Raw genomic sequence first — 10,713 nt, forward strand, 5'->3', positions numbered from 1 at the left:
TGCTTTACTGCCCAGCTGAAAGGAGCGCCTCTGCTGCTGGGGAGGGATCCCTGCCTTGTCTGCTCCCCAGGGGGAGAGCAGAGAGCCTGGGGTGCAGGTGCCAGGGACAGGCACTGCTGAAGGACCCTCACTGCTTTACTGCTGCTCCTCTGCAGATCTGAGGGTGTGGGGGCTCCCCAAATCATGTGGCCAAGAGGGGTCTGTGCCACCTCCCACCTGTGCACAGGTGGAACCTTGACTGGCAATGTCCCAGATAGAAGGATAAAAGAAGGATAAAAACTCACAAGAAGGATAAAAACTGATGGCTCCCAAACTGATGGTTTCCTTTTTTCTCTTAGCTCTGCTTAAACTTTTGGACAGGATACAGTCTACACATCAGTTTAACTACTCTGAGTTCAGAAACTATTATCTCATTTTTTTTTTCCCTGAAAACAAAAATGTTCTTCCTCAGGGGAAAAAAAAAAAGCCTGGAAAAAAAATCACCCCCTCTGCATATTTTTGAGGTTATTAATCCTCTTCAATTTGGTTTGGAAATCAATTTGGGCTGCTGAAATGCAGATTGTATTTACTTACGATACTATCTGAGAGCTGGCTGTTGCCAAAAATTCCTTATGTATGAACAGGTAAGTGTTGCAGAAGAAAATAAAGGTGTTTCCCCTATCTTAGTAATTGCTTCCTAATTTTCCAGGCTTTTACTGGATAGATAGAAAGTTGTTAGGTCTTTTAACCTTCTCTGCGCTGTTGCTTTATTCGTACCTGCTTCATCAGAGCACCTGTATCCTAAGTCATTAATTCCTTCTATTTTTCTTAGTATTTGGAAAATAAACTGGTTAATAATGTAGGAAAAAGGATATTTTAATAGAAATCTTAGGAACATTTTATTCAAGATTCTGTTTCAGGAAATGTCTTCCATACGTCTCTAATCCTGCCAGCTGTTATTCACCCAAATAATTCTTTCAGAGCTGCTACTGTAAGCAAGAGTTTTGCAGGACTGGATCTGTGCATAGGTTTTCCATGGCAATCCCCCCTTTCCTGGCTTCTATCTAAAAAATTCTCCAAAGACACCAATAATGAATAAATAGATGTGGCTTTGCTGATACCTTTGAAGAAAGAAGGATCAGACCAGCTAATGGAGCTCTATAGTATTGAAGTATGAAAATGGTTGTTCTTTTGCTTACAGATTGCAGAAGGGATGGCATACATAGAAAGAAAGAATTATATCCATCGAGATTTGAGAGCAGCAAATGTTCTGGTTTCAGACCTACTGATGTGCAAAATTGCTGATTTTGGACTAGCAAGAGTGATTGAAGACAATGAATACACAGCGAGGGAAGGTATGTATTTTTATTTTTGTGTTTAAAGCCTCTGCCTCTGGGAGGCAGTGAGGCTGTATCTAACAGAAATATAGTCACCAAGGATAGGGAGTGCTGTAACAGCTTCCTAGGGGCAGCATTCTCATGCCAACAGCTTCTAAAATGACTAAAGGAAACAAATAACCTTTCTGTGCTGCCCAAGCTTTTTGACTAATTTATTTTAAATAAATATGAAAGACAAGGACAACCTACAGTATTTAACTGCACACAATTTTTTCCTAAATTGAACAAAGTAATTGCATAGTCTCAGCTTCCATCTCACAGAATTAAAGGCCAAGAAACTGGGATCTTATATTCTCTTAACATCCTTAAGTGCCTTATGGACCTCCTTTCAAAGGAAGAAACCCTAGCAGGTGTGGTTGCTGGTAACAAGGAAAGGTTTAGCAGAACTGGTTCCCTTTGGAAGCTGTTTGTGGAGCTGCAGCATTAACTTGCATGTTCAGCAGCAATGCAGGGACTCTGGAAGGCTGGGTCGTGTCCCTGTTCAGCACATGGATGGGAGGTGACAGGGTCAGGACTGGCCAGAGGGAAAACCTGCTGTGAAAGGTGCATGTCTGGGTTTGGCCATGAGTGTTTCACTAATGTTGTCAAGGATCCTTTCAAGAAGTGCATTGTTGGTTGGAGTGAAGTTTTTATTTTTGCTTCCATGCTTAAGGGTAGCTTTTCAGAGCAGTTTGTTGGCTGGCTTTGCCCTCCTCCTTTCAAAGGCACTGCCTCAGGTTTTCACAGTCTGGATGGGTGCTCTGGTAGCATAGGTGAGAGGGGAAGAGCTAAAATAGGAAGAAAGAGAGCAACACACTAGAGCTGAGATTAAAGGAAGATGAGCTATTCAGCAGACACTGAGCTGTAGTAATTCAATAGATCAGCAGGAAGGGTCTGGTTAAGCAGTTTTCAGAGGTACAGACCCATATCTGTGGGTTTTAGCTAGCTCTGGACTTTGTATATTGATTAAATTAACTTCTCAGCTTATAAATTTTTATGTCAAGTTTCTTTGATGTGTTTTCTGCTATCAGAAAAGTTTCCTAGCTCACCTGGTATTTTGTGCCAGAATGTTAGAGCAGGCTAAAATGGGCTTAGAGAGACTCTGCTTGTATTACTCCTCACTGTCAAATGAATTAATGTAGTATTCCCAACAAAGGCTGCCTGAATGGTTTTATTTAATTGTCAGGAGTTTGCTTTTATAAGACAGTTTCTGGAATCTGTTAGTTAGATAACAAAGACAGTAATTTAAGTTATGACTTTTTAAGGTATATCTTACTACTGCTTTTGCATCTATGGCTGAATGTGAAATGGATTAAAGTGACTATTTGAGACTGAACTTTTTTTTTAGGTGCAAAATTCCCTATTAAATGGACAGCACCAGAGGCAATTAACTATGGATCTTTCACTATAAAATCTGATGTGTGGTCTTTTGGGATTCTCCTGTATGAAATTGTTACATATGGAAAGATTCCTTATCCAGGTATGGGCCTGTGGTTTTACTCTGTATTTATACTTTGGTGCTAAAAGGCAAAGAAAATATTCAGGGAAAGAGCTGGCATCTGACAGTAGTGACACTGATGATTGGAAAAATGTCTTACAGGTAATCTTACTGCTTTGAGAACTTAGTCACTGTCTGTGTAATGCACATGCCTCTCCAGGGTAAATTTTAGCAAACAGAGTACTGGGACCATGGATATATAGTAATTCTTATAAGTTCTAAAGGTGTTACAACTGCAGCAGATGCAGATCCTGTGTTTATGCCATCCCTGTTTTGTGGACAGAAGCACAGTCCCATGGTGAGGATGCAGTTCTGCAAGTTCTAACAGTGCTCTGTAAGCTGCTGGGGACTTTATTAACACAACATGTGGAGATACTAAGAAAGTGTGTTTTCACAAGAATTAGGCTGTAGTGATTTGTCAGTGCTAGCCTAGTCTAAACAAATATGGAAGCAAACCCTAAAGCAGTGTTGATGTGCCACCAGGAATGTTTACTGTTTGTTGCTCCCTACAAGTCCACAGAGGTGTGCACATCAGCTGCACTGGGTAGCTGTGAGATGGCCATGTGCTTCATGCTTCATTTTTCATTGTTAAAAAATATATTAATGTTTCCAGCATGCAGAGACATCTTGTATGAAGGGGTTTTTTATGTACATAAAATTGTTACATGTCAGGCAAAGAAGATTGATTAATTCTGGGCAAGAGCATGCATTTGTTTAAGCTTACTGAGGTTATGGGAAATTGCCCTAAATTCCCTTCTCTGCTGGGCAAATGGAGAAAGTACAGCTATGTTCACCTGCACTGCACATCTCATGGGCAGAGTAACTTCTGAGAAGAACCTTGGGATCCTGACAGGAAAGGGAGACCAGATATTTCATCCAAGCAAAGCTTTCCCCGTGCTTCAGTGCTTGCTGTTTAAACAGTGAAAACATTTTCAACTTCATAAGCAGCTGGAATTCTGCATCCTGAACTGCCAGAGATGGTCAAGGGGCAGACCCAAGTCCCTGAAGTGACAGTAGGCTGGACACTCTGGACACAAGGAGATGGGAAATCCCACAAGACTTGGGCAGTGGGAAGGGGGTGGTGGTAGCCAACTTGACACTGCTATGGAAGAGCACAGTGACTTTGACTTTCCATACAGAGGGAGAGCCAAACCAGACATTCTCATGGCACAGTTCTAGGCCAGGAAAAGACTGAAGCTCAAGACTAGCCCCTTCAAACCTCAAGAGGTGATAGGGCTGCTTGCACAGCCATGTGCTCTGGTCACTTTGTAGGTGAGGGCTGTGAAATACTTGACCGCACAGCAGGTCCTCCCAAAGCTCTTCTTAGACTGTTACCCCGTTCAGAGGGGTCTCAGGATGAGGGAAGAGACGACAAAGTTGACTCCATGCATCAGAAGGCTTGATTTATTATTATATGATATATAAGATATAAAAACTATACTAAAAGAATAAAGAGAAGGATTTCACTACAAGGCTATGCTAAGAATAGAAAAGAATCTGTGTCCTCCCAGCCCGAGACGGCCGGACAGGTGATCTGTGATAGGCTCTTAATTGGAAACAGTTTGACGGGGCCAATCACAGACATCCCCCCATTGCATTCCACAGCAGCAGATAAGAATTGTTTACAGTTTGTTCCTGAGGCCTCTCAGCTCTCAGGAGAAGAAAAATCCTAAGTAAAGGATTTTTCATAAAACATGTCGGTGACATTAGACAGTGCTCATGGAAGCACTGTTTAGGGAGGATGGATGAAGGATCAAGGAAGGATCAGAAGGGAGATGTGTGCAGCCAAGTAATGCATGGCTTCTCCCACAGTCAAGATACCTTTTTTTCCCCATTAGCACTTGCCTGTGTGTAAAGACAGCTCCTGCACTGAGCTGGGCTCACAAGGTTATTTCTGAAGAATTTCTGCTTAGGAAATGGTCCTTCTCTGAGCAAACCTACAAGGTCACCTGGAAACCGGCACTACAAAAATGCAAAACCCAATCCATTATTTAATTCTGCAGCTAAATCTGCTCTCTCTATATCTTCATAAGCCATTTCATGGTTTTATTCTAAGAATAAAATCAATCTGTACAGCAGACGTGGTACTGCTGCACTGCTGTGGGAAAATCTCTCTTCTAGGGGAAGTCTGGGCAATATCTTTTTTAAATGTGGGAGCATTTTTGTGAGCACCATAAATACTCCATGCACTGTGGATTCATTTGTCAATCAGCAGTTACATATGGAAGGCTCTTGACTGCATATTAGAAGATTGCAGGTATTTTGTTTTAGTATTTGCAAGTATTGCTTGCATGAAAATAGATGAGAGATATACATCTATTTAAAATAGAAGTATAAATTGAAATAGCCTGTTAGACTGGGAGTTGATTCTGAGCACCAGAATCACAGCAAAGTATGTGGGTGACCAATCTACTTTACACAAAGAGATGTGACAGATTTGGGCAAATTACCCCAGCATGGCAATAGTAACCTGGTGATAACTTGTAACCAGTAGCAACTGGACAGAAACAGGAAACTGATTTTTCACTTCTAGTGGGAATGCTTTAAAATATCATTTTCAATTATTAACCAGCTCTAGCAACCAGAGTATTCAGCACAGAGCTGCATAGGAAACAGCTGGAATTGAAATTGGCAAGTAGCTAATACCTGTGCTCACCTTGGTAGGAAGCATTTCTAGCCAAGAAATTTGGAGCTTTTGTGATCTTTGTTCTTAAATTCCAGCAGCTGTTTCTCCTCCTGAAAAACTCAAAGCCATTAGTGGAACTAGAGTTTCAGGAACCACCTCCGAAATATAAAACAAGGATCTGATTCTCTGGGCACAAAAGTTGAATTGGTAGTTCAAACCTGATTTCTGGGTGATTACATAGTATGTCAGTACTGGCAGCATCCATAGCTGCATTCCAGTTATGCCTGCTACTCTTCACAAGGTGTGACCCTTTCTCTACAGTGGGGTTCTTCCTCCATACCACTCTGTTCACATCATTTCCCAGGCCCTAACATAAAGAAATATGTCTTTGTGAAACCTAACAGGTACCACAGCATAAATTAACAGACATGTACCAAAACTTTAGCATTCAAGAGGGTCTAAGTGTGACAAATACGTACGTGGGATATATTTCTGTCACTGATTAGGATGTAGATATGGTAAGACAGGTGATTCTTTAGCTACTAAAAGAAAAAAAATTGAAGCATTTTTAAAAAGGTAAAGTTAAACAAGTAGCTATTTTGAGAATACTGTTTGGACTGTGGATAGCCCTTTTTGTTTTAAATAAAACCCCAAACACATGGGAGTATGTACGTGACATATTTACTATAAAAATGTTTTCATTTTTTGCTTCTGAACTCAAATGGATATTAAACAGATAGTTTTCCTGCAGGGTAGCTAAAACACAGGATTTGTCCTTAGTATTCCCAATGTAACAATGACTCCTGCAGACAGCAGATCTAAGCACAATCCTATGAAGTACTTAAACCCAAAAAATCATCCCCATTCTGCACAAAAGACCAGTAGCAGCAGTCTTCATATAGCAGCACGATTAACTAAGATTTTGTAGGGTAGGAATAACTGTTTAACTGCATATATTATATGCAATCCCATTTCTTGAGGTTCAGGCAGTCCAATCACTGTTCTCTATAAAATACTTTATTGAGATTCTTCCTGTATTTAATTTGTCTCTATATAGCAGTAATTCCTTATTCTGTGACAACATGCCCTTCCCCTACTTTGAAATACTTCTTTTCTTCATATGGGCAGTGTTAGTTCAGGAAAACTTCCCTTCTCCTTCCAAAGAGGAACTGAAAATACAAAAGATGTGCCCAAAGTAAGCACTTTGATCCAGACTTAGATTACATGGCTGAGGGTATTTTTGGAAAAGCTTAAAGCCAACAAGCTTGAGCTGAGGTCAACTATATGAACTATGGTCATCTTGAATAATCCAAGTAGTTATACTGGATAAAGTTGTCATTTGGTTGTAATTCAAATGTGTCCTTACCTGCCAGGTGGCTCAAGCCACAGCCACAGCAGTCAGATAATAGATGCAAAGCTCTGCAGAGTCTGGAGCAGCAGAGCTGCACCAGGGATTCAGGGGAGCACCACATCTGCATCTCCACTCTTGGCCCTGCTCAGAGCAGGAGCCATCCTCCCTCCTGTCAGCCGAGCAGAGCTGCTCTCCCTGCACCTCAGGGGAGCTGGTGTGTGCAGGACACTCCTGCATGGACCTGAGCAGAGGCTGAATGGCCTGAGAGAACCTGGAGGAGCTGCAGTCTAGGGCAGAACTGCACCACATGGAGCATTTAGCCTGAGGAGTGGCTGAGGTCTGGGACACCCTTGTCACAAGGAAAGCCTTCTCTGGTGAGCATCAATCTCTAGGCTGAAGCACAGCTGCTTCCTGCATGCCCAGCATCAGAACAAACAGCAGCCACTGAGTACAGAAAAGAGTCAGTGCCAGAGAAAGCAGTGCAGCCACTGGGATGATTAGATTTGCAGAGGAAGGGACAAGCCCAAAGGCAGGTTTCTGGGTAGGAAGTGTTGAGCCTAAAATAGCAAAAGCTGTGCCCTAGCATAGCTGACCTTCTGAGAGAAGGTGTTGAAATTGTTCTGAGAACCAGTTTCTCATGGGTTTGATAAAGGGGGTAGGGGTGACAGGAAACTTAAATAAGGGGGAGAAGGATGGACTCTAGGGCAGGACCCTCTCATGTGACATTAGCTGGCATCTGAGATGCAGGATGCACTGCTGGTACTTACAGTTCTTACCCTCTGGAAGAAAACCATAGCAGGGAAAAAAGCAAGGCTCAGCATAGCTGGCAAGATGGCTTTGCATGACAGGAGTAGGGACAAGAGGGGAAATTGCCTGTTACAATTACTCATTTCATGATGACTGTCCAGTATCTTGCAATCAGCAGCATCTCCACAAAAGCAGATGTAGAAGAAATCCTGAAGGTTTGGGCAGGCTGACTGCAGTGTGGTCAAACAGGGGGCTGTGCTCCATCTCAGGATGGATGGGTTTCCAGCAAGCACAGAAGTAGCTCTGCAGCTAGAGATGAAGGCTGGTGCCAGGGCAGGCTTATGCCGGGAAACACACCAGCACAGGAAGCAGAATCAATGGGGACAGGATTGGTCAGACGAACGGAACAGAGATGGTTCTGGAGACAATAACTGTGATTTTTCCCACAGTCTTGTTAGACATAGCACTAAAGAGGTTGTGATGCTCAGCTGCAGAAATGAAAATGTTCCCACCAGGATTTTCAGAGCAAGCCCCTCATTGCTGGTGCACACCTCAACCTCGTTTATTGAACTCATGCTAGGAACCACCTTTAATAAAAGCAGCAAAGGTATTATACTAGTGCATCAAGATCTTTAGAGTGAAGTAAAAAAGAGGAAAAATAATTTCTGTAGGAATGGAGATAATTTAATGAAATCTTTCTTTGTTTTTTTAATGAAGGTATGAGCAATTCTGATGTGATGGTTGCTCTTCAGCGTGGGTACCGAATGCCACGCATGGAAACCTGCCCAGCTGAGCTTTATGATATCATGAAGACATGCTGGAAAGACAAAGCAGAAGAGAGGCCAACCTTTGATTACCTACAGAGTGTGCTTGATGATTTCTACACAGCCACAGAAGGGCAGTATCAACAGCAGCCATAGAACAAAGAACACTTTTTCTATTGCCACAGATCATTGGCACGGACTGTCTTTAGAACAGACTCCTCAAACCAGTTACTTCATGCATTCAGATGTCTTAACTGAGTGTGGAAGCTGAAATGCTGAAGAATAATTCTGCAGAGAAATAATGTTTTTATTTAGTTAAAACAGTTCCTCTAAAGCTTCAAGTTCTCCTTAAAGGCTCTGTGTTTTGCATCTGTAGAAACACCCCAAAGCCAACAGGCTTTTTGGCGTGGGGAGGGAGAAGGAAGGAAAGCAATCATGTCCTGGTACAGTTTGACAAGACCTTCTTAGGATATGTTACTAGGAGACCTTGATAAAAGGGTTGAGAGGATGCATGAACAGCTGTTTTCAAAACAAAAAGTCACAAAGGAGAACTTACAGATTTAAGACATGGTGACATTCTTAAATCATCTTTTTTGAAATACAGCATATTGCAGAACTTATTTTTATATCCTTGTTATTTCACAGTAGTTTCAGGCGTACTGTCACCTCTTGTAAGACTTTCTAAACAGTGTCAAGGTCTCTTTTGAGGAAGAGTTATGTATGTAATTCTTTACACTGGAAAAAGTTCTGATTTTCTGCTGTAAAACCCTAAATTTAAAATAATTTTCAAAGCATTATTAAAGCATCAGATGCAGAAGTGCAAGATGAACACACATGACTGCAGACATGGCAGCACACCTCACTCTGTGTTCAAGCTTCAGCTTCCCACAAGGCCAAAGTCATCATCTGAAGTCCATGGAAAAGCACAGGATTTTGAAGGAAGTTAAAACCTTCATTGCAGTCACTGAAAATGTTACCAGCAAAAACATTTTAATCTTCATTTTTAATCCTCTGTGGTTATTAAAGAATATTCCTTACATTTTTGCTGCTTTAATCAACTAACCTCAAATCTGTTCAAAAGCTAAAACTAGCTCTAGCACTATCAAAAACAATTTGTGGAGACATGCAGTAAGATACCAAGTTATATTGCAGTGACACTGTCATTCATTGCTTAGTATTACAAATCTAATTCTTAAAGTGAAGGCAAGTTGCTGTGCTCTTTACACTGAATTGTTCCATCCAATTCCTTACCCAAACAATGAGCTAGTGCTCTTGCAGTGTAACCACAGCACAGCATAGATTACTTCTTTTTCTAAGTGACACTGCTTCTTACAAGTGAAACCCAGTACACATCTTTGCCCATCCTTCAGCCCAGTTATTTAGGCAAATGGTACTTTGCAGAAGCTTAAAACTTTTCTGAGAAAGCTTCAGTGTGCCTGCAGTTGAAGCTCAGCAGCAGAAGTATTCATGGCTTTTCTTTTCCAGGGGCTTCCTTCAGTCAAACTGTGCAGTTTAAACAGACTATCAGTTAAATATGTAAATAGTTTCTATTGTATGGTGATTTTTAATTTTAATAAACACTTAATCTGAACTAGTAGTATGGTAGTAATTTGAGATAAATGAAATGGCTGATGTTCTATTCCATGGGAGCTTCATGTGGAACAGGGGAATATCTCCGATTATCACCACTACCAGGATTAATGGACTCAGCTTTCCTTACATCTTTGAGAAACTGAAAAGGACCAAACCCACCATTTTTTGCATCCTTCTTGTGGTTTCTTATTGTACTGGAGAGAAGAGAAGAACCAACCCCCAGCTATCTTGAAAACAGCTTCTCCAAAGCATTTAACATAATAGCTACACCGTGCTTTATCAACTTTTGGGAAAACATTAACAGTTCAGCACTGGCCAGTAGATCACTACAGGCTTCATTTTATTTTAAGACTAAAAAAAAAAAAAAAAAAGAGAAAAAAAAAAGCTCTAGATAAAGTAATTTTGTCTTTCAAACCATTTCCTGTAGCCAACCAAAGAGCTCTGGGAAGTGAGAGGGAACATGGAAAGAACAGTTGGCTCAGGGAGTAGGAGGTTATAGTTAGTGTTACATAAAGTTGCTAGACAGGCTGCCAAGGAGTAGCACTAGGTAGTTTGAAATGGTATTATGGACATTCTCCAGTATTAGCCTGTCCTGATGATTTTTTCAACTTCTGTTTTAATTGCTTTTCCTAAACCAATTTGTACATAACAGCTTTCTTATTCAAGAGATCAGCATTCAGCGTCTCATGTAACTGCACCAAAATATTTTTTAATAGCTGGAATAGTTTATGTGGGAGTAGATAAATATTTTAGAAATCCTACCTCACAGGGATTACAGG

The 10,713-nt window shown here is 41.1% G+C and overlaps 1 protein-coding gene across 6 annotated transcripts in view; it reads left to right on the forward strand.

Moving 5' to 3' along the window:
* Window positions 1-9,932, forward strand: part of LYN (LYN proto-oncogene, Src family tyrosine kinase) — a 49,599-nt gene extending 39,667 nt beyond the window's left edge. For all 6 annotated transcript variants that reach the window (XM_018910196.3, XM_018910207.3, XM_018910188.3 and 3 more), the window contains exons 11-13: window positions 1,181-1,334; window positions 2,704-2,835; window positions 8,295-9,932. In XM_018910196.3, coding sequence (XP_018765741.1) covers window positions 1,181-1,334; window positions 2,704-2,835; window positions 8,295-8,497 — 489 coding nt within the window. In that variant the 3' untranslated portion in view covers window positions 8,498-9,932. The remainder of the gene's footprint in view (window positions 1-1,180; window positions 1,335-2,703; window positions 2,836-8,294) is intronic.
* Window positions 9,933-10,713: the final 781 nt, after the last annotated feature.

Source organism: Serinus canaria, chromosome 2, assembly GCF_022539315.1.
Source record: "Serinus canaria isolate serCan28SL12 chromosome 2, serCan2020, whole genome shotgun sequence".
NCBI classification, from domain to species: domain Eukaryota; kingdom Metazoa; phylum Chordata; class Aves; order Passeriformes; family Fringillidae; genus Serinus; species Serinus canaria.